The sequence below is a fragment of the Choristoneura fumiferana genome, chromosome 25 (assembly GCF_025370935.1).
Source record: "Choristoneura fumiferana chromosome 25, NRCan_CFum_1, whole genome shotgun sequence".
NCBI classification, from domain to species: Eukaryota; Metazoa; Arthropoda; class Insecta; order Lepidoptera; family Tortricidae; genus Choristoneura; species Choristoneura fumiferana.
In genome coordinates, this window is record NC_133496.1 from 10,997,025 (window position 1) to 11,021,358 (window position 24,334).

General features: G+C 41.8%; 4 protein-coding genes across 4 annotated transcripts in view; 2 read left to right on the forward strand and 2 right to left on the reverse strand.

The window, feature by feature from the left end:
* The window catches only part of LOC141442441 (uncharacterized), a 36,370-nt gene extending 29,399 nt beyond the window's left edge, over nucleotides 1-6,971 (forward strand). Inside the window, 3 exon segments of the mRNA XM_074107429.1 lie at nucleotides 1,951-2,164; nucleotides 2,560-2,687; nucleotides 6,552-6,971. Of these exon segments, the coding sequence (XP_073963530.1) occupies nucleotides 1,951-2,164; nucleotides 2,560-2,687; nucleotides 6,552-6,632 (423 nt within the window). The 3' untranslated portion in view covers nucleotides 6,633-6,971.
* Nucleotides 6,972-9,253: 2,282 nt separating this feature from the next.
* LOC141442443 (uncharacterized) lies at nucleotides 9,254-9,729 on the forward strand. The gene has a single exon (XM_074107432.1). It carries the CDS (start codon nucleotides 9,265-9,267, stop codon nucleotides 9,727-9,729), a length of 465 nt encoding a protein of 154 aa, XP_073963533.1. The 5' UTR covers nucleotides 9,254-9,264.
* A 922-nt stretch (nucleotides 9,730-10,651) lies between these two features.
* On the reverse strand, nucleotides 10,652-24,026 carry LOC141442442 (ADP-ribosylation factor-like protein 3). Its single transcript, XM_074107431.1, has 5 exons — nucleotides 23,795-24,026; nucleotides 23,449-23,709; nucleotides 21,581-21,713; nucleotides 14,135-14,238; nucleotides 10,652-13,126 (listed from the first exon to the last, which is right to left on the reverse strand). Exons 1-5 carry the CDS (start codon nucleotides 23,798-23,800, stop codon nucleotides 13,082-13,084), a joined length of 549 nt encoding a protein of 182 aa, XP_073963532.1. The 5' UTR covers nucleotides 23,801-24,026; the 3' UTR covers nucleotides 10,652-13,081.
* On the reverse strand, nucleotides 14,276-18,972 carry LOC141442440 (uncharacterized). The gene is made up of 2 exons (XM_074107428.1): nucleotides 18,218-18,972; nucleotides 14,276-17,563 (listed from the first exon to the last, which is right to left on the reverse strand). The coding sequence occupies exons 1-2, from the start codon at nucleotides 18,695-18,697 to the stop codon at nucleotides 14,756-14,758; spliced, it is 3,288 nt and encodes a 1,095-aa protein (XP_073963529.1). The 5' UTR covers nucleotides 18,698-18,972; the 3' UTR covers nucleotides 14,276-14,755.
* Nucleotides 24,027-24,334: the final 308 nt, after the last annotated feature.

Sequence of the window (24,334 nt, forward strand, 5' to 3'; positions counted from 1 at the left end):
CATGTTACGACACTGTTTACGAGCAAGTGCGATGAAAAATAATTTATGGAGTTTTAATAATAAATATTCTGATTGTCTTAGATTTTTATGTAATGACCTACACAATATTATAAATACTTATTGAGTCTAAAATAGCATACTTATTACTATTGGCATGCCGGACGACGGCCGACTGTGATGGACTTTTAAAATATTGTAACACCACTGTAATGACTCACATTCAGCAATAAACGTTTCATTCATTCATTCAACTATCCTATATCCTTCCCCGGAACTTAAACTATCTGTATACCGAATTTCATCTAAATCCGTTCAGCGGTTTAGACGTGATGAGGTAACAAAGAAACGGACTTACCAACTTTCGCATTTATAATAATTAGTGGGATACTTAGTAATGATAAAAAAAACTTATTTTAAATAGGTATTTATTTTACAAAAATTGCTCATTTCATAGTTACAGATAATACAAATGAATCTAATCTATAATCTAGCAGAACAAGAAGCCTCCATTATATAGATAAAGAGAAAACAACGTGACGCATTACACGCTATAAATATCGGAACGACAGACAAATGGACATCTTTAGTACCTACTGATTAGGCGCTTAGAGATTACGTTAAGCTGAGATAACAAAACGGACACTATCGTGGGCGGCAGATATAGGTTATTTTTACTAGTGTCCCGAGAATAGTCAGTTAACCCTTAATGAGGCCATTTATTGGAGCATACTAGGGGAGACCGAGGAGAGTAGTGACAACGTCGATTTTTTGGAGCTAATGATCTGCTAGCGAGCTCGCAATGGCGCGCGTTTATTAGTTCAAGTCTCGAACTATCGAACGCGTGCTGTAGCGAGCTTGCTAGCAGTTAGTAAGTTTCCAAAATCGACGTTGTCACTACTCTCCTCTGTCACAACTCTCCTCGGTCTCCCCTACCACAGAGTCAAAAGCAGCTATCGAATACATATCTGTCAAAGAATATTGTTAAAGCTACTTATTTATTCAACGAAAATTGGTTTCAACATGATCGGATATACAAGGGATATACCGTTTTTGGGTTATTGCCGAAAAACTGCGCTTCTCAACAAAAGGACGTAAGTGCCGTGAAGATACGCTCTTTGTCTGGCTTTGTCTGGTAGATTTTAAGACTGTATATAAGTATTACTTGATTTTTTTCGTAATGGCCACGGAACCCTATCTTGGGCGTGTCCGACACGTTCTTGACCGGTTTTTCATAACTACCGGAGTGACATAGGCTATATAATATTTGAATCAGACGCCATCTGCGAAAAAAAATATGGCGGGGGATGAAAAAAAAATTTTTTGTAACAATGTGGGTATCAAATGAAAGCTAATAATTAGCCTATTCTTAATATATGAGTTATAATTATAATACTTTTAATCCACCATTTTCACAGAAATATTAAGAAAGTAGAAAATAAAACATTACCTAAATTAAAAAAAAACCAACTGCCTTAAAAACTAAAAGGAAGAAAATAAGTCTAGTGGTCTAGAACTCGTCGTCAAGTAGCTAATTTAAAGTTCAACAGTCGGGACCCATTAAGTACTAAGAATTTTTGAGCTGGTGACGATTTAAATGGGTCCCGCTGTTGAATTTTAAATTAGCTACTTATCAGAGTTCTAGACCACTAGACTTATTTTCTTCCTTTTAGTTTTTAAGGCAGTCGGGTTTTTGATTTTTTTAACTTAATGTTTTATTATACTACTTACTTTAAATAAATAAATAAAATATTCTAAATGTCATGGCGGTCCCATGGAGAGCGGTGATTGCTTAAAATCAAGTACCCACCTGCTCCATTGCCTCCTACCTATCTTATAAAGAAACTGACACCAAACCCTCAAGCTCAAACAGCCAGCAAACATCCTCCTCCGCGTCTTTACCTCACTCATTGATAGCCTTAACATTAACTCTTCATTCCATTTTGCTTACAGCAAACCCTGAAGATGGCACAAGCGACGTCTGCGTCCCTTTCCAGCCGGGCCGACTACAACGCTCTAGCAGATCGGGTCACGGACACCTTGAACTTGGAGATCATTGAACCAGTACTGCGAGTATACAGAGCGTACAAGCACTCCGTGAAGGCTCCTCATTGCCAAGAGCATCTCATGTGTCTGGTGAACAAACGGCACGATAAGGATCAAAAAGGTAAGCTGAGGAATACAGCTGTCATTTTCAATTTCTAGTCAAATTTGGTTCAGTGTAGGTTAATTGGTATTTTGCACTGCAGCTGCGCACCACCAGCACTAGCGGTGCGCTACCTACGCAGCTGTCTGCTCAAATGCATGCCAGTAGCTGTAGGTAAATTAGACCTTCATAACAAGTGCATGGCGATTTTCTATCACGTTTGGTACGTCTGATGTCATCGTATTTGTAACCCTTCACGATAGGCAGTTTTACCTTTTTAAGGGTATCTTATGCCCGGGTTTGTAAACAATAATCTAGCGAGTGGTTGAAACCTGTGAAATATGTACAAAAACGAACGCTGTAGGCTATAGCGTCAAATTTTATGTTCTTGCTCAAGAGTATGTGTATGTTCCCAGGCCTGCCAGGCTTCAAGGCTGGGCTCACCAAGATCAGCAGTCTGGCCGCCTCAGCTGCTCTGAGCTTCCAGAACGGCAAGGGTTTCTGGGACCTGTACAACGCCATACAAAGCGACGCCAACTGCGAGGTGAGCTTAATACTTTGACGCTAATATTATTTGATACAAGGGTAAGAGTAAGAGACGGTACGATACGAACTTCTATTATCGAATTTCGTAGTAGGCCCCCAGAGTTTAAATTCAACAGAAAGCCTCAAGCATTACGATTATTCTCTCGACTACCCACGCGCATCCTTGTGTTTTAAATAAATGTTTCTCATATTATCCAAACAGAGAACATTTCCATTAGACCATGTTTAACATTCATTAAGCCGAACACACAACGTCGAGTGCTTCTTCCGCATCAAATAAGTCTCCTACGAAAGCTCACATCTGCGTTGATCTTAAGTTGCTAACTGTTTATTACCACTGGCATAGCGCTTTTGCTCAAAAATATGCCTATTACTGAAGCAGTAAAGTCGGTTTTTGATTTAACGTAGGAAGATAAGTTTGTACGGGGAGCTAACGTTGTAATTAGCAAAATGACTTCATTTCCGTTCCGATAATAACGAAATGACATACCTAACATTGATTAAATTTGTCATACCCGAAAACACCTACATACCAAATTTCATCGAAATCGTTGGAGCCGTTTCCGATATTGCTATACAAAAATTGCTCGTTTAAAGGTATTAGATAGATTAAGAAACCACTTACCTACTCCGAACGTGGTAAAATACGATCCGAATTCTAAAATACGAATCAGCCAATTAAAATACATTTTGACATTGTTTAGTTTAACTTTATGTTATTTACTAGGTGCACTTATTTTGTACTGATTTAGTTTAATGTAATTCCAGTGTGATTTACTTTGAATTTATTATATATATTGGTAATTTAATTTAATTTAATTAAAAAACTTGTTCAGATATATTTTGTACAGTTTTGAAATCCATACCACTCTATAGACTCCTAAATTGTCAACGCTTCCTTTGACATTGCCGTTGTTTGGTAAGCCGTAAGGCCGTAACGCAGTGGCGCGTAACTGTCATTTCGCGATTTGCCAATTTTTGCTACTTACTAGTTTTGATCACCTTTCAACAGAGGGTAGGTACTTATCCGAAATTACCCCAAAAAGTCGTTATAAATCAAACTATAAATCACCTAGTGTAAAAATGGCATTTTTAGAACAAGCTATTTTGCTGACTGAACTTGTTGTCATCCAACCAACCAAAACTAAATATGCCAAATTTCAAGTTACCCGACCAGAAGTGGGTAAATTTCGATACTTACAAAAGATTTGATTAAAAACATGTAAAATAGAACGCCACCTCCCGTACTAATACGAAAGTTATACGAAGATATTGTTTTCGACGTTATTGTGGGATCAAACGTCGCGTTTGTTTATTTAATAGAGCGGAAGCGAATCATAATTACGTATACAGTTAGCAACAGATATAGCGATGCTGAGCTCAAAAACAACTACCTACAGACGCCCTTATTGTCTAGCGAATAAAGTCATGCGGTCATGTTCGAATCTTCTGCCGAATCGGAAGACTTTCGCTGCCTGTACAAGAACGCGTGTATGACAGCTACAATACTTTGCTTAGTTTAAGTGAGAGCATACATAAGTTACGCACATTTACCTATAGTAAATAGGTACCTACATAAATAGGTCCCTAGCTATTTACTAAATTTGGAATTTCACTCAAAATATAACGATGAAATTGTCTTAAACGGTTTAGTTTGTTGTTGAAAGTTACTACCTAGGTACCTATTTAAAAAAAATAGAATTCTGTAGTCCTACACTACAAGGAACTTTTATAGTTTTGTCCGTCTGTCCGCAGTTTAAATTCAAGACTGTTAGTGCTAGAAAGCTGTAAATGTAATTCTACATGAGTAACCAGAACGCCGTGGAAGCCGTGGTGGCTGGGTTCAAACCCCGGCTCGCACCTCGTGAGTTTTTCGAAATTCATGTGCGGAATTACATTTGGATTTTACCACGAGCTTTACGGTGAAGGAAAACATCGTGAGGAAACCTGCACAACAAACCTGCGAAGCGAAACGGTGTGTGAAGTTCCCAATCCGCAATGGGGGCTACTACTACTGCCCAAGCCCTCTCATTCTGAGAGGAGGCCTGTGCCCTACAGTGGGACATATATAGGCTGGGATGATGATGATGATCATAATAAAGGGCCATTGAGACAGAGTGCGAGTTTATGACATGAGGCGAGACCAATCATTCATCTAAGGTCATAATAGATACGCATAGTGTCTCAATGGCTGATTATGAATAGTTGCATGCATTACTTTTTCTACGAGCTCAAACATAAACAATTAACAAATAAGTACCTAATGAATACTTACATAACGGGCAATGAATGAATTTTTCGATTTTAAAGGTAGCAAATTACCTACTTCACTCACTCCCATTGGTGTCTGTTTTATTTCTGGCGGTATCAACATTTCTTCATCACATAATTAATTTACCAAAGTCACGCTTTCTCACAGATAAAAATCGTTTCAATAGTGGTTAACTCTTTTATTTCTTTCAATTTTCAAGAACTCCGTGCAAAAGCAAAACAAATTCCCGCTATTTTGAAACTTTTTTTTTACTAATTGCAACCTTAGAATGGACCCTGGAAATTTAGGTCACACAGCCAAATTAAATAATGTTAAAATATTAATATTTAATAATAACTGTATAATTTATTTACCGTCCGTTATTTAAGTAGTTCATTAAATAATTGTTTACGTAAACATATTTTAATTAATCTATAAAGTCGATTTACCAATAATAATATAATAGAATGGCTGTTGTTGGCCATTAGATAATACAACGGTGGTTTTTTTTTTAATTTTAATTCCCGCCATTTGCAGTGCGAAAAAAAACATTGTGAAACATTTCATAAAAAAAAATACAGTTGCGATCACACAATGCACATCATTGGATTACCAATAGCGATATCGTTAGTAGCACATTGTAGTATGCGAGTAGAAAAAGCTGTAAATGTAATTCTGCATGAGTAACCACAACGACAAAAAGATGAAATATAATTTTGATAAAAGAGCATTTCTAAAAAAGTATTTACATTTGATTTGCGACTCCGATTTGGGTAAAAATTTGCAGGTAGATAGAGTGAACGATACTGAGTTTAAATAACATAGTCTCCCGAAATGTCCTAATTAATTTGTATGGAAAGTTCCTTTTTTGTTACCGCAAATCAAGTCAAAACCAAGCAAGTTTTGGTAACAAAAAAGGTAATTTCCATACAAACCAATTGGGACATTTTGAGAGACTATGTTATTACGACTCAGTATCGTTCACTCTACATACCTGCAAATTTTTATCCAAATCGGAGTCCCAAATCAAATGTACAAACTTTTTTAGAAATGCTCAAAAACGTTTCTTCGGGTACCTCCCCTACACGTAGTGGTACTTTTTTTTCCTGGTCTAAATTCACAGAGTTAGTTACCGTTGAATAGTTCTTTTAAAAATATTGTGGGTTTGTGAAGGCCATTTTTTTATTCTAGGTACATTTTATTTTACCACATTGTCGGTATCATTTCTATTTAAATCCGAGCAAAATACCTAGCTACAGCTTTCTAGCACTAATAGTCTAAGCTAGGCCGCAGACAAACGGACGGACAGACAGACATGGCGAAACTATAAGGCTTGCATTTTTTTGTTTTAGCTACGGAACCCTAAATGCGCGATGTTACTTCTGTGCCCAGAAATTATTTTGATTTTGATTATTATTTTAAGGCCCACTTGCAGTAAACACATAAATCTCGAGTTAGCGTTAAGCTCAGTTTAGTAGTGTCAAATTATATGGACCTGTCAAGCTTAAGCCTTGATTAACTACTAAATCTAGATTTATTTTTCCTGCAAGACGGCCTAACTGTAGAATTTTAGTAGAAGTGACAACCCTAAACTTAGTTTTTTTTTTGCAGGCTAAGTATCCGGCAGACTGCGCCTCGTTCCACGAACACGAATTGAAAGTTACTACGGAGGTGTACCATAGTGAACTATAGAACATTCTGGCAACACTAAGTTAACACGTTCACAGTCCATGTACCATATGTGGCACAGAACTGTGGCGCTATTAAGCGACCAGCAGCGCCGCCGCATCATCCCGCCACTATTATTATCTCTATCTGTGCACCACGGTTTGAACCGACCAATCAACGCTCACGCGCGCCTGGCGGTCGACGTTGATTGGCCGGTTACGACAAGATGGCCTGTGACACTGAATAGAATTTTCTCAGGTTTTTGTTCTTCTACGACTCGCGGCCGTGGCACATTGTTTTGTAAAATAACTACTGTAAAGCGAACTGTAAACTTGGTGAAAAGGAATAAACGTCTTAACCTGGTGCGTGTGTATCATTCCTAAAGACTCCAAAGTGGTGACCCCGAAGAAGAACTACGCAACGCATCGGAGCACCACATCACTACCACCGACGGTCCGCCCGTGTCCTGCCGCCCTCGCCGCCTCGGTCCTCAGAAGCTGGCTGCTGCGAAGAAGGAATTTGGTGAGATGGTTCAGTGCGGAACAGCAAGACCATCGAAAAGCCCCTGGTCCTCGCCTCTTCACATGCACAAAAGCGAGACGCCACATGGCGCCCGTGTGGAGACTACAGAGCGCTCAACTCAAGGACCATCCCTGACCGGTACCCCGTCCGTCACATTGGCGATTTTAACCAGGCTATCGCAGGCTGCACCATCTTCAGCTCGATTGACCTGATTAAGGCCTACCAGCAAATTCCTGTCTTCGAGGCAGACATAGAGAAAACTGCCATCACCACTCCGTTTGGAATGTTTGAATTTCCCTACATGACCTTCGGCTTACGCAATGCCGGTCAAACATTCCAACGGTTCATTGATGAGGTTACACAGGGCCTGGATTTTACCTATTCTTATGTAGACGACATCCTGGTTTTTTCTCGCAACGCCGAGCAGCACGTGGAGCACCTGCGCACACTGTTCCAGCGACTTCAGGACTACGGTGTGGTCGTGAACCCTTCGAAGTGTCACCTGGGCGCAGACCAACTGGGTCTTCCTGGGCTACCACATCAGCGCAGAAGGTACGCGACCACCCCCAGAACGCATCCAAGCCCTGCAAGATTACCCGCTTCCCAAAACCATCCAGGGATTGCGAAGGTTCCTCGGCATGATCAACTACTACCGACGTTTCTTGCCCCATGCAGCAGAACTGCAAGCACCCCTGATCGACGCCTTAGCCACTACCAAGGACAAGGGAGCCAAGCCGTTTCCATGGACGCCAGAGCTGGAGCAATGCTTCGAAGCTTGCAAAGTGAGCCTCGCCAACGCCACCGTCCTCGCTCACCCCGTCGGCTCGGCGCCGCTCGCCCTCTTCACCGACGCATCCAGCACCCAGGTCGGCGCCTGCCTGCAGCAACGTATTAACGATGCGTGGCAGCCGATCGCCTTCTTTAGCAAGAAACTTACCGCAGCGCAGAGCGAGTGGCCCGCTTACTACCGCGAGCTGCTAGCCGTCTACGAGAGCGTCCAGCACTTCCGCCACATCCTGGAAGCACAGCACGCCACCGTGTACACCGACCACAAACCCCTCGTATACGCGTTCACCCAGCGCCGCGAGAAACTGCCACCCGCTCAGCTCAACCAGCTGTCATTCATCAGCCAGTTCACCACCGACATAGTACATGTCCCCGGCCAAGACAACGTAGTGGCGGACGCTATGTCGCGGATAGAGGCGATCTCGCTCGAGGAGGACTACGTCGCCCTCGCCGCCTCACAAGAGACCGACGACGAGCTAGCCAGCCTTCGTCGATCAAACGGATCCTCTCTCAAGCTGGAGCAGGTCTGCATACCAGGGACGGACTGCATACTCACCTGCGACGTCTCGACCGGTAAGCCCCGCCCATTTCTCACCGCCCCCTACCGCCGCGCGGTGTTCAACAAACTACACGGTTTGAGTCACCCCGGCGCGCGCGTCACTTCTAAACTTGTCGGCGACCGCTATGTGTGGCCCGGCATGAACAAGGACTGCCACGAGTGGGTGCGACACTGCGTGCCCTGCCAACGCAGCAAAGTGACGCGACACGTTTCGACGCCCCTCGGGCACTTCGACACGCCATCGTCGAGACTGCGCCACGTTCACCTGGACATCATCGGTCCCCTTCCTCCGTGCAACGGCTACAACTACTGTCTCACCGCCGTCGACCGCAGCACGCGCTGGCCAGAGGTCTGGCCCATGACAACTATGACTGCAGAGGCAGTCGCCGACACATTTATCAGCGGATGGATATCCCGGTTCGGTGTACCGACAGTCGTCACCACCGACCAGGGCCGCCAGTTTGAGTCCTCTCTTTTCCAGCGGCTCATGCACCTGCACGCCACCACCAGGATGCGCACCACGAGCTACCATCCACAGGCCAACGGCATGGTGGAACGACTCCACCGCCAGCTCAAGGCCGCTCTGATGTGCCACGGCGACTCGTGGGTCAGAGCGCTGCCCCTGGTGCTCCTTGGCATGCGCACCGCCCTCAAGAGGACATCGGCTCTTCTGCCGCCGAGCTGCTCTACGGCGAGCCTTTGCGCCTCCCCGGCGAACTGCTCGTTCCGCCCACCGCAACAGAGCGCCCAACTGACCTCGCAGACTACGTGAGTCAGCTGCGCGAAAGAATGGCTCATTTTCGCCCCGCGCCCGCCTCGCGTCACGGCCGGCAAGCCATTTTCGTTTTCAAAGAACTGTCATCGGCCACCCACGCGTTCTTACGCGAAGACGCAGTGCGCCGCCCGCTGCAACCGCCCTATTCAGGTCCCTACCGGATCCTGCGCATGAGGGACAAAACGGCGACCCTCCACATAAGAGGTCGAGAGGTAGAGGTGAGTAGCGACCGATTAAAGCCGGCGCATGTCGTCGCCGAAGAGCCTGCCGATCCTGCTCGCCCCGCCGCCAATTGCGGGCCGCCCACCATCACCCCGGCCCCGCCCTCATCGCACTCATCGCCGCCGGTTACTCTGGACCCTCCTGCCACCCCACCGATGCCAGTCGTGTCTCCACATGCATCAACTGCTCCGCCTCAAGCTGAGTATTCCACACGGTCTGGCAGGAAAGTCAAATTCAAAATCCCATACGATCTCTAATCCCAATTCCCATTAACGTGTATAGCTTATCTCCATGTATTATGTTGTAGCTTATCTCCACTTGTGTGGAGCTTTATCTCTCCGTGGGGGGGTGATGTGGCGCTATTAAGCGACCAGCAGCGCCGCCGCATCATCCCGCCACTATTATTATCTCTATCTGTGCACCACGGTTTGAACCGACCAATCAACGCTCACGCGCGCCTGGCGGTCGACGTTGATTGGCCGGTTACGACAAGATGGCCTGTGACACTGAATAGAATTTTCTCAGGTTTTTCTTCTTCTACGACTCGCGGCCGTGGCACATTGTTTTGTAAAATAACTACTGTAATCTTGGTGAAAAGGAATAAACGTCTTAACTTGGTGCGTGTGTGTATCATTCCTAAAGACTCCAAAGAACCAAATATTTCTATTCAATAAATATGAAATGCACATTTGAACACCTGGATTTAAAAAAATCGTAGGCATCTATTAACTGAAAAAGCATTTTTTTATCTAGGTCTACAATAATTATGGTTATGGTTATTGGAGTGACAGAATATTACTGTAGAAACATTTTGTAATGGGACTATGAAAATAAATTTAATCCGAATTCATAAGAAAATGATAATTGATGGTTTGTGAACGAAAACGAAACATAAATATGTATGTACGTAATGTGAGATACTTTTAGATATTAACGTGACATAATATGCAGGTGAATAAAAATATAATTTAATATTTGACTATTCGTTTTATACAATATTTTGATAATAAAAGTATTTATTTTGAATCTATTCAATATATGCATAGGGTACCTCAACAATAACTTTTTGTCCGATAATCCACAATTATTTAATTTAAAATATTTACAGGTTTTAGGTAAAGGCTGGTCGCCAAACAGCATAATTTGTGAAAATAATATTACTTAAAACGTGATGTACCACACTCATGCACAAATACATTTCGAACTCAGTTGAACACAGTAACAATGTAACTACACCTGATAGAAATATAGGTATAGTATTATTATATCCTCGAATTTATAACTGCCTGACGACTGGCTTTTAGTAGGTGTGTATATTAAGTTAATTCATAAACTACGTAATAGTTTTTTTGCTGGACATTGGTGCTAAGAGATGCGTGATAAATAATATAAATCTTTTATTTCTCCTCTGAAATTTCTTTTATCTTATCAATCTTTTATTTCTTCTCTGAAATTTCTTTTATCTTTCTATTCCCACTTCTTCGATTTCTTTAAGTATACGGTATTTGACTATTTTGTATATGTTTTATAAATTAAAACTACACAATGCCTGTTATCGAATAGAAAAACAATTTTTAAGCTACCTTTACAAATAACAAAGTTATAAAGGTTTGAAATTAAATTTAGACAGAGAAAGACATACTGACATGTGACGTCACACGCCAGTACCGCCATACTTGATGCATAGAGAAAAGCGTTTGAGAAAGAGAGGTATATAGATTTTTCAAAAAATCACTATACATCCAATTTTCAACCGATTCAAATTTTCTCTTCGCTAAACAATCTGTATATCTATATTTTCATAATTATATTAAGATATGGCAAAATCAGGAGTTGTCAAATACCGTATTGTATTTGTCAAGAACATATTGTTTACTAAATAATAGTAAAAAAAACAAGTATCATTAATAAGTACTTCGTTGTGAAAGTGTGTAAATATGTATCAGTGTATTCCGTCCTATGTTCGTGTTTAGCCTATAAATTAAATAAAAGAAAACAATTGACTGAAAGGTTATTTTATTTAAAACTCCATTGGAAGTAGTGTTAACTAACATCTAAGTTAACGAAACACATCTTTGCATGACATAGAAGTATACCAACACAGTCTTTACCAATTCAGATTTAATACCATTTTCCATCACAAGTAAACGGTGTCTACGTAGAGGCCGTTGTGACATTATTATGATTCTTAGCACCACATTATAGGTCAGATTTTAAGTTTAAGCAAGCCTACTTAGGTTTTTTAAAGATTTTATTCAAAATTTGCAAAACACATTGCATGCACGGCTCAACAAATAACGAAGCGCAACTTTAATGAGTCTCGTTCATTCATAACTCTATTTGCCGCTCTTAAGACACTATCGCAAATCACAAGGCATCAAGAAGTACATTAATTTAAGTAAAGAAGTTATTAACAGGCATTAATCAAGTATTCGTCGTTATCACGACTGGAAATGTGTCCTGGATCTTGAAAACTTACATGTTCGGTGTACCACGTAGCACCCTATAGGTAAACCATAAAATTATTCTATAAATCCTATATCTCTCTCTCTCTCTCTCTGTACTACGAACGTTAAAGGAGTGCTTCAATTCCACATACGTAGGTAATTGTCACTTTTTTGTATGTCAAAGTTAATAATTATGTAGCCCTTGTAATTTATGTGGCCTGGGCAGTCTCAGGGCGTAGTGAAAAGCTGCACTTTAATACTACTTTAGTAAAACTACTTACATGATTTTCATACAAAACTAACACATAAAAGCATACGTTAAATAACCGTCTGTTCAACCACAAAGTAAATAAAATTAAAAACTACATGAATGAGATCGTTTCATATTTATAAATTACTTAAATAAATATTTTATAAAATTATGACTACAATTTTTCCTTTTGTACTAAGATATTTCACATTTATTTTGCAATTTGGTCAATTCTATGCGTTAATTTATTACATTCAACGCATTAAATAATATAGCTAAGCAAAAAAAAATCTACTTGGACGGATTACAGAATATTTATACTATGTAAAATTTATTTCATAATACTTTAAAAATATAACTACATTTATAAAGCGAATAAATTCCTAATTTGGTACACATTTTGGTAATTGAGGATAAAAATAGACTAAACTACATATATGTAGAGGCGAGATGAAATATTACAGTTCTCATTCATACTGATGAGGATGTTATTTCTCAACTTGGAAAAAGAGTTTCCACTTTGAAAATCTAGAAAGAGTGGAAGGATGAACTTAAAAAAAAAGTTACTATGTCACGAATTATTATCCAGAATATACCTTCCTTCCTTCCACGATTGGGCCAATTAAATTTATTATTATTGAACGTGTCATTAAAAATAAAATAAACCATTGGGATGTTACTTATGGTTATGTTACTTTTGTACTCAAAAGAACCTACATTTCTTATAGAATTACAAATACGTAAAGTAATTAATAAAGTGATTCCAATTTCGAAAGTTATCAAGCTCTAGTTGATGCTAGTAGGTAAATATTTTAACTATAAAAGATAGTTTTCTTCAAAATGTGAATTAACGTTTGTTAGTACAATGCATATTATAATAACTAGATATTAATTAAGCTACTCGTTTGATGATTATTTCTTAACTGGAATATTCTTGCACACCCATTCCATTCCTTCCTGTAAGAGTAATATTATTAGTTAGTTTATTATTGCACTGTTCGATTAAATAGATTATCATCATCATCTCAGCCGTAGGACGTCCAGTGTTGGACATAGGCCTCCCCCACAGACCTCCAGTTGCTTCGGTTGGCAACGGCCTGCATCCACCGTGAACCCGCGACTTTAACCAGGTCATCCATCCATCTTGTTGGTGGACGTGCTACGCTGCGCTTGCCAATCCGCGGCCTCCACTGGAGAACTTTTCGGCCCCAACGGCCATCTGCTCTCCGTGCTATATGGCCCGCCCATTGCCACTTCAACGAGCTAATTCGCTTGGCTATGTCGGTGACCCTTGTTCTTCTACGTATCTCCTCATTATTAAATAGATACCAAAATTCAAATACATTGTCAAGAATGCATAATATCTAAGTCAAGATTACTATTGTATGGTGACGTTTAGAAATTCCGATGCACATTGTAGATGCTTCGCTCTGATAGTATAATCTACTTACTGGGTTAAATAATTTGCATGTTATTAAATAATATTGCTGTTTTGTTTTTAAATACATCTTGTTCAGTTTCTTGCCAATTTATTCTTAACAAAGTTTTTTTTTCGAATCAGTGATACATTTTTCGAAAATTATACATATCGTCACTACTTTGAAAAAATCTCGTATCTAAAATCAATATGTCAACAAAATTGAACCTTGATGTAATGTCTATAAAGTTCACTCAGAAAATTTATCTACTTTGAGCTACGAGTTTTTTTTAAAGTAGTGACGATATGTACTTGATACAGCCACTAATGAGAGATACAGAACTATACTGAATATGAGACAAGTACGAAGAACTATTTCTTTTCAGCTTCTTTTTAAATTACGCACCTTTAAAGTTAAACTGAAACAATTCGAAATATTCACATTTCCAAAATAAACTTTAAATGAAACAAAATCTGGTTGAATTTTAAAATGAGAAAATTTCGAATTATTATTTCAGTTCAAGGTGCGATTGTACCTATGAACTTACTTTAACTCCAGTGCCGTCAGTGGCGACGCATCCCTGGATCTGCCAAGTGCGGTCTCTTATGAGGTGCAGACCCAGGTGAGTCGCTACCTCACTCGCCGGCAATGCTAAACAAACAAAAAGTTAAGCACACATTTTAAATCATATTTATATTTAATGTAAATTGTCTACCTAAATAAAAAAAGTTACAACTCAAAGCACTGCACGGTTGCAATTTAAAACTTACACAATTAAAAATTTAGATCGAAACTATAGCCTTGTTTCTGTAAAGGTTGCACTGGCGCGATAAAATATTAGGAAACTCGAAACCCAAAAACTCGTTAAAACCGTTTATTTTTAAAACAGACACAACGTAGGTACACGAACATATGAGAGTGAGAGAGAGCGAAGGTACGTGTGTCGCAAGCGATAGTTAAGGCTAACTGACTGCGTCACCGTTCGATTCCTGGTTTTAATAAACCGCTGTGACGTCACACGTACCATCGTTTTCTACCTTAAAATTTAATATAAAATCTAAAACATATGTAATGATTGGGCCATAATACCCGCAACATTAAAACATACAAATTTGTAACGATTTTTGAGCACGTCGCTAACACGCCCCACCCCAGTGCTGGCTCAGCACTATTCAGACAAAGGAATTCTAGCGACGCGTGCCGCTGAACGTCTCAGCGTCCCTGACTTGGTTTTAAGTTCAACCAACCTGACCCGACCGTCTTTACCTGGAAATACCTGTTGCACGATCGCCCTCTGCCACACGTTGCGTGGCGCTCCAGGGTCCACGACCAGCACGAGATCACCTACCTTAAGCGGTTCGCGCTCCTCGTTCCACTTCCTTCTAGGTATCAGCTCCGGTAAGTACTCTGTTACCCATCTGCGCCAATACATATCGGCTAAGCGTTGACTCTTTCGCCACTGTTTTCTTAGGTACAGGTCAGAGTCATCGAAGACACCTGCAGCGGGTAAGTTGGAGCTGGTGCCCAGCAGAAAATGGTTTGGCGTCAACGACTCGTTGCTACCAGGTTCTACAGACACGTGAGTTAGAGGGCGGCTGTTGACTATATTCTCAACTTCAGTCATAAAGGTAGCGAGAACTTCATCTTTGGGGATACGTTCTTTGAGTATAGCCCCTAGAGATACCTTAACGCTACGTATTAAACGCTCCCACGCCCCCCCCCAATGGGGGCTTGCCGGTGGGATGAAAGACCATTGTGTCCCACTGTTAGCGGCCTCGTTTTTCAGAGTCTCGTCGTCAAGTTCCTGAATTGACTTCAGTAGCTCTGCATCAGCGCCGCGCAGGTTAGTGCCGTTATCAGAGTAAAGGTAGCGTGGCCACCCTCGGCGGGCAGCCATACGCCGGAGAGCCATAATTAGTGAGTCAGTAGTGAGGGAATGCACGATCTCCAGGTGTATGGCCCGAACTGTAAGGCATGTAAATATGACACCGTACCGTTTTTCCCTTCGTCTCCCTACCACCACCTCCATCGGTCCAAATAGGTCCACACCGCAGTGTGTGAAAGCCCGCTGGTGATGTGCCACTCTAGCAGGAGGTAAATCGCCCATCACTGGCATTTCCGGTTTCGCCTTTTTTATTCTGCAGATCATACATCCAGCAGCTACTTGTTTAACGGTGGGTCTCATTTTAATTATCCAGTACCTTTGCCTTAGGTTATTTACCACCGTCTCCTGGTTTCCATGGGCAGCTTTTATGTGGAAATGTCTTACCAACAATCGCGTCACTCGGTGCCGCCCGTCAAGGATACTCGGGTTTTTTGTCTCGGAAGAGACATCGAGTGCTGCACCAATGCGCCCGCCGCAACGAAGGACGCCGTGCTCGTCCAAGTAAGGTGACAGTTTGAGGATACGGCTGCTGCGGGGTAAACATTTACCTTCTCTGATCGCGCTCACCTCCGCGGCGAAGGCCTCGCTCTGTACCCGCCGGAACAGCAAGCGTTCAGCCTGTTCCATCAATTCGCAATAGTCATCGTCGGAACGTTTTTTGCACCTACGTATAAATCTTAGAACAGCGGCAGTACTTCTGAGCAACCGCAGCCACGAAGAAAACCGTTCCGGATCGGGAACAGGCTCGACACTAGGAATGTCCGTAGAAACCACATTTGTTACCAGGTTAACACATTCAATTGTCTCGACGTCGGTGACAGGACGAACGACGTGACGCGGCCACGATGACTCGTCGTCACGCAGAAACGTAGGACCCCCCAACCATTGACTCTTGAAAGTGGCGTCGTCGTAAGTTTCGCGTGTAGCTATATCCGCGACATTTAATTCAGTAGGCACGTAACGCCATTCTTTACTACTAGTGACCTCATCAATCTCGCCTAACCGGTTTGCTACAAATGTTTTGTAATTTTTTGCGTCATTGTTAATCCAGTGCAAAACCGTGGTCGAGTCACTCCAAAAGAATCGCTGTAACACGCTCAACTTATGCTCCCTAATAATGGTGTCTGCGAGTCTCGCCGCTAGAAGCGCCGCTTGCAATTCTAGTCGCGGCACCGTCAGCGGTTTTACCGGCGCGACCCGACATTTACTCGCTATAAATGCAACAAACACATTACCATTGCACGTCCACCGCCAATAAGCTACGGCGCACATCGCTTTAGTAGACGCATCGCAAAAAACATGCAGCTGTGTGTTATCGTACGTCGTAGCACTCGTAGCGTGCGCGGTTTCGTAGCTCCCGGTCAGCCGCGTAGAGGCCGTAGCGGGCTGCGCGGGCGTCAGCGGGCCGAGGGGCGCGGGGGAGCACTCACCTGCTACGATATCAGCTGCGTCCGTTGCTATGCGGTCACCTGTCTCGCTCGCACCTATAGGGTTTAGGTAGCATCTAGGAATGCGTACGTTACTCATTACCTTTAGCAAATCGATCCAGGTTTTCCATTTATTTAAAATACTGTTGGGAATCTCGTCGTCCCAGCCAATATTTGATCGCCAAAGATTTTGAAGCATTATTTTTCCTTGTATTGTGAACGGCGACAAGAAACCAAAAATATCGTAAATAGACATAATGACTCGCAGCATAACCCTTTTAGTAGGCACCTGTGCTCCGTTCACCACGTCCTCGGGAATGCGCTTGAAGGACAAATCAAACCCCAGCTCGTCTTTAGCGGGAAACCAAATAAGACCGAGCGTTCGTTCTCCTTCGCACTGCTGACCCATTTTGAGACTTACCGCCACCGTACCTAAGGTCTCTTTTGGTATGCTGTCCAACACCACTACACTGTTACTAGTCCAATTGCGTATTTCAAAGCCACCCGCTTTGTGAATGTAAACAATATCTCTTACCATCTGCGTCGCGGTGGCTTCGTCCGGGAAACTGTCCAGGTAGTCGTCCATGTAGTGCTGGTTACAGATAGCGTCGGCAGCAGCGGGCATGGACGAAGCGAAACGCTCCGCGTTCCTGTTTTTTACATACTGTGCAATAAATGGGGAACAATTAGCACCGAATATGAGCGAAGTCATGTTAAAAGTTTTGACAGATTGTTCAGGGCGAGGTCTCCACAGAAATCTAAGGGAATTCTGATCCTCATCCCTTATTTTAATTCTCAGGAACATATCTTTAATATCCCCGGCTACAGCGATCCTATTCTCTCTAAAACGTACCATAATGCCGAATAGGGACGCGAGTAAGTCGGGACCTTGCAATAGGTAATCATTTAAAGATTTTCCTTGACTTTTCGCTGCTGCGTCGAAAACGAAACGCAACTTCTTTTTATTAGGGTTATCGACCCCAAAGTGTGGTAAATACCACGTTCGCGGTGTGCGCCGAGTATCAGTCGACTCTTTAGCGAAGTCATTTACTAAAAGGTGATCCACTCGTTCGGAATAACGTTTGGCGTAGTCAGGGTTCGCCAGCATCTTTTTCTCAACCCCTTTGAACCTGTTGAAAGCGTTAACGTAGCTGTCGGGCAACGCACAGCCCTCGTCGCGCCACGGCAGCCCGACGCGCCAGCGGCCGGCCACGAGCGTCGCCGAGCGCTCCACCTGAGCGCGCGCGCGTACGTCCTCGCTGTTCTGACGGGGTTTGCTACACACACCTAGGGAATCGAGCATGAATGAGCGCCTTACCTCGTCATGAAGTTCGCGAAGCAAGTCCTCAGCGCTACCCGCGGCGGGCCGGACGGCTGGAGCGGCGGGCCCCGCGCTGCAGCACAGCAGCGGGCTCGGGTGCGAGGCGCGAGCGCCGTGCGGCGGCGCGCGCGCTATTCCATGTAAGGACCAGCCTAGGGTGGTGCGAGTAGCGGACGGCTCATTACGTTTACCGATACACATTTCAATAGGAGCTAACAAATGGTGATTATCCTGACCGATTAGTACTTCAGGTTTAATATTATTGTTACAAAATAATAAATCATGTTTCAAATTTTGCAAATGAGCATACTGACTACAGTCGATAGAAAAGAGATTTTGCTCAGGCAATTTTAAATTGTTTACACTTCGTGCATTAATAGTAGACATATTACAATTATTTTTATCAGACACATTCACAGATAAAACAGTAGAATCAACAACAACATCGCTACCGCTCCACGCTCCGCTCACGCGCATAGTCTCAGTGCGGCCGCGCAAACCGGCCCGCGCAGCGAGGGAACCGGTTATTAATGTTATTGTCGATCCGTCATCGAGCAATGCATTCGTGCTGATTACACCATTAGGTCCGTGTATGTTTATAGGTACTACTTTCAATAAGACGCTGTGTGCAGAATTAATGTGCGTCACGGTAGCAGCTGCGGGTTCTGGAGTGTGGCCGCTTTGGCCGGTGTGGCCCGTGCCCGTGTCGCCGACGTCGCCGGTGTCGCCCGCGCCGGGCGCGGCGGGGCGCGGGCGCGGCTCTCGGCGGGCTCGCGCACGTAGTGCAGCAGTCGGTGGTGCGCCTCGCCGCAACCGTCTTTGTCGCAGGCGGCCGCGGGACACGTTTCTCGATCGTGGCGCGACACTAAGCACTTGTAACACACGCCGTGGCGTTTAACGTGACGCCACCTGTCTTTGCGCAACGCTTTTTTAAACATTTTGCACTCAGTTAATTTATGTTTTGCGACGTAGCAAAATAAACACTTATTGTCACTGTGCGTTGATTGCACTAACACTGCATGAGGACGGCTGGTGACGTTGTAGTCGGGTTTATTCTTGTAGTGGTGCTGAAATCCGACGCTGCGGGCCTCTGTGGCGTGTATGTTTGCTGTAGTCGAAATTTTCACAGCTTCTTGATTTAAAAAATCGCCTAATATTTTCAAACGTGATTTCTTTCCTTCCTTTATTATAGCAAAACTATAATCGGACCATTTTGATATTAGAACGGTAGGCAGCTTGGATAAAATAATATTTACAATATGCATGCCTTGCATGTACTCTTCTCGGCCGACGGCGCGCACCGCTGCGATGAAATTTTGCACTTTAACTGAGAACGACACAATGTCTTTATTGTATTCGTTTGACATAGGTGGTAGTTTTTTCAGGCCCTGGGTAATTTTGCTTAGGATGGTGTCTGCGTTGCCGTATAGTAGCTCTAAAGTTTTTATCACTACGTCGGGTGAAGTAGCGCTTATCATGAGAGCTGAGACTGCCTCCTTAGCTGGCCCGTGAAGACACTTCCTTAAACGCCATAAATTTTCCTTCGGGCTAAACCCGCACACTTCGGTAGACTCGTCATAAGCTTGTTTGAACTGGAGCCACTCCAACGAGTCCCCTGAGTAACTAGGTAGGTCTCGGGGTGTACACATGCGGCTAAGCAGGTTGTTGTTTGCCCCATTATTTGCAGAGATCGAGGTTAGATTCCGTAGGGCGCTCGCGAGCATATGAACCGTTCCGTCAGATGGGCCGGCAACGCCTGCAGCCGGCGGACACTGCTTGTCCAGCTGATTACCAAACTCGGGAGCGTGCGATGGAGGTTCGTGCTCGAGCTGGCTTTGCTCTAACCATTGCTCCACTTCTTTATTCTTGGTGTCGTCATGCGGGTCACTATGTGGACTGTATATTTCCTCTTTCTCATCCATAAGGTCTGCTAAATCCGCCTGAAACTTCTTATCGATGAGATCCATTTGAATTCTAGCCTTTTCTTTAGCCATTTCTAGTTCCAGTTTCTTTCTCCTGGCCATCAGGGAGGACGAGGTGGACGTTGACTTAGCCCCGGTGCGCGAAACGGGTGGCTGTTGCAAGCGGTACTCGCGCTTGACGCTGCTACCCGCAACATCATATAATTGGCTAGCGGTCGGTGTCTGTTCATCCTTCTGTGTATTTCCATCAGTTGGCTGTGGATGCACTTGTGACTGGACTTCCTGATTTTCGTGCTCTTTGCTCTCGAGCTCCTTGCGTGTAGTGCTTCGAGTTTTTACCATCTTTGCAAGCGGTGTGTTGAACATTAGGTAGATCTGGTTCGAAGACCACTTTGTAAAGGTTGCACTGGCGCGATAAAATGTTAGGAAACTCGAAACCCAAAAACTCGTTAAAACCGTTTATTTTTAAACAGACACAACGTAGGTATACGAACATATGAGAGAGAGAGCGAAAGTACGTGTGTCGCAAGCGATAGTTAAGGCTAACTGACTGCGTCACCGTTCGATTCCTGGTTTTAATAAACCGCTGTGACGTCACACGTACCATCGTTTTCTACCTTAAAATTTAATATAAAATCTAAAACATATGTAATGATTGGGCCATAATACCCGCAACATTAAAACATACAAATTTGTAACGATTTTTGAGCACGTCGCTAACAGTTTCATTAAATCTGTCAATAAAGTTTGACTTTAATTTTGAGTTCATAGCTATTCCTTGAAAGTAAGTGTGCCATATGTGGAACCACAGATATAGATTACACTAGATAACGCAAACACCTCAATCTGTATGAAAACCAACCGTGTCACTTTTTTATATCTACTGTGACATCTCAAGAGCGAATTAGCGATGTGAATTCCCCGATGCCCGCGCAAAATCGATTCAAATGCGCCGCCCGCCCGCGCCGTGGGGCTCTAGTCAGTCACTAGTCATGATTAGTCAGTTAGCGGTCAGTCTTTGTAAGGGGCCAACCCCGACGTTTGGTCGGGGTTCGGACACGCGAAGTAATCGCGCGTTATCTAGTGTACCTAATCTATATCTGTGTGTGGAACATTATCAATGCAAGATAATTATTGTTATTGAATAAACAATTGTCAGGTTATTGATCGGTAATATTAATATTCCATAAATAAATAGACATTTAGCAATGAATGGTTGGAAACTATTACAACATTGCAACTTAACCTTGTGAGTTCTGTTTTTATTTAAACGTACTTACTTACTCATACCGAAATAAACAGATAACTCACGTCTTTAACCAATCGTCTCTAGTCTATAGGACCCAAGCGAAGAATTCCAAGTTTTGTGATTTTGGTTTTTTTTCATTGTTAAACGAGGTTAAATACTTTCGTTTGTCCTTGTTCAAGTGTTTCTCACCTGTGGTCAAATCTTGCTTGTTCGCGTAAACCAACAGCGGAACGTTTCTGAGCTTGTCATCCTGCAACAACTCAGCCAACTCTTGGCTTGTTTCCTCCAAACGCTGGTGGTCTGAACAGTCCACTACATAGATCTGAAATAATAATAAAGTAACCATAAAATTTGACCACCCGATGGCCAAGTGGTTAGAGAACCTGACTATGAAGCTTGAGGTCCCAGGTTTGATCCCCAGCCGGGGCAGATAATTGTATTATTGTTCTCGGGTCTTGGATGTTTAATAATATTTAAGTATGTATTTATCTATATAAGTATGTTTATTCGTTGCCTAGTATCCATAGTACAAGCTTTGCTTAGTTTGAGACTAGGTCAGTTGGTATCAGGTGTCCCATGATATTTATTTACTTAAAATAATAAATAAATACAGTCAAAACTATTTTAAGGGTCCAAGGAAAGAACGTGTCTAGTCACCTAAGCAACTTTTTGAGTTATAGCGGTTTGAAAGTTAGTCAACTATGGTTAACATTTATTAAATGTATTTTCTTTCTATCTCTTCTTTCTATCTATTTAAAAGTCACTTTTTGGTCAAATAAAAAAAAAACGAAATTACCAATGACCATAGGATTGGTGCATTTCTCGCTCAACATATTGGAATCACGGTACAGCGCGGAAATGCAGCCAGCCTTATGGGCACTCTTCAAGGACAAGACTTGGGGGAATTGTATATATAGTTATTTTCAGGATAGTTTAGTATAAGTACTTCAATTGTACTTTTACAGAAATACGTTAGTTTAAATAAATCGTTTGTCAATTTAAAAGTAAAAAAATATATATATATTTTATATTGTTTTCAAATTATTTTAATTCAATGGTAAGTCATAGAGTACTTTGCAATTCCAAGAGCGTGTCGGACACGCCCGAAATAGGGTTCCGCAGCCATTACGAAAAAATTAAGTAATATTTTTCTAAGTATTTCGTATTTTATACGGAATCTTCCAAGTTTGGGTATATTTTATACCTTAGGCTGCTATTTACTCATAATTCTCAAGCAAACTTAGCCGTTATAGATACTTACCATCCTGAATTTTTTGAGATGTCCCAATCTTGTTAACACTCTCTGCTCTAGATAATAAAGTCATTATTTCAATGAACTACCTGATACCATAAAAAATTGAAGTATAAAAGTATTTAAAAGAACTATTAAAATTTTTGAAAGATAATGTATTTTATGATATAAATGAATTCTTAGAACATGACTTTACGGTGTCTAATGTTAGCTAGTAAGTAAATAAACTATTATTAATTTTACGAAAAATAATGTTGTACGCCTAAGAAGCAAATTATAGCAGTTCTTTTCAATATGTTTTCCAACTTCACATGTACTTACCTATAATTAACAATAAATTATTTGAGTTTGAGTTTGAACTATTTTATTTTATATTTTCGTTCATTTTAAACTAAGGACTATGTGGTTGAGGGCACAATAGAATACAATGGCTTTTTTCGAAAGGTGCTGGTGGGCTGTTAACGAGATTGGGGCATCTCAAAAAATTCCTACTATACATACTATTGAACCAACTGAATTGTGACCCACTGTGGAGCCCTTTTGTAGAAAAAGACATTGCTTGACAAGAGAATTGATTATGATTATGACACTTACTGTGAGAACAATCTATGGTGAGTCAAGAATCAAATGATTCAACAGTAACCTAGTCCTAAATGAAGCAAACTTTGTATGGTATGCTTACATTATATCCGAGGGTCCCAGTCTTCACTTTCCACCAAAATATCCCAATAACCATTGATATTTTTCATAACAAAATCGCATTAGTATTGGATTAATTATTCTAAAGATGATTTTAAGCACTCACCAATATATCTGTATTTTCAAAATAATTCCTCCAATAAGGCCGTATCTTGCGCTGGCCGCCGATATCCCAAACGTTAAGCTTAAAGCCGCTAGACAGCACAGATTTAATATTAAAACCCGCAGTTGGAGTGACGTGGTTGACGTCTTCGGACGCTAATTGCTTTAAAAGAGTAGTTTTACCAGCATTATCCAGCCCTAGAAGAAGCAGTCTTAGTTCTTTTTCCGGATTAGAACGTAACTTCTTAAGGATATTCAAAAGACCCTGCAAAAATAGCAGATAAATGTTCTAGATGCCTCAGATTTGCAATGACTTCTTCAATTTGATTTCGTACAAGTTATTTACTTACCATCATCGGTAACTTATAAATTGACTAGAATAGCAAGACGACAAGGGTTTTTGTTGCTGATAGTTAGTTATTTTTTAAACTCTGCGACATATTAATTAAATTATTCCTTGGCGTAGTTCTCGTATTTCGGATACGGATGTATTGTTGACATATCGACGTTTCCATGGCAACAAGAATGTCAATTTCTTCTTAACGTTTCTTCCCACACAGATTTTGTTTGTCAACTATAAATAAAACGTAATATAATATTAATACACAGTAATTTAACTAACAGATTGATTTTTTAATAACTAAAACAGTAGTACAATATTTTTAGACCATATATCATATAACCACAGGATAAGTAATGGACAGAACCAAAAAACTATTCAGTATCTTTTTCTACTCCGTGAAGATTCCGTGCAAATTCCGTGCATTGTGTAAAAGGTATTTTTAAATACTGGCCTTGTCACAAACTTAGTCTTGTATGAATAAAGCATGAATAAAGTCACCAAAGTTCATCGTTTCTCTGTCATTAAGGTGCGGCCACATGCAGTTGCT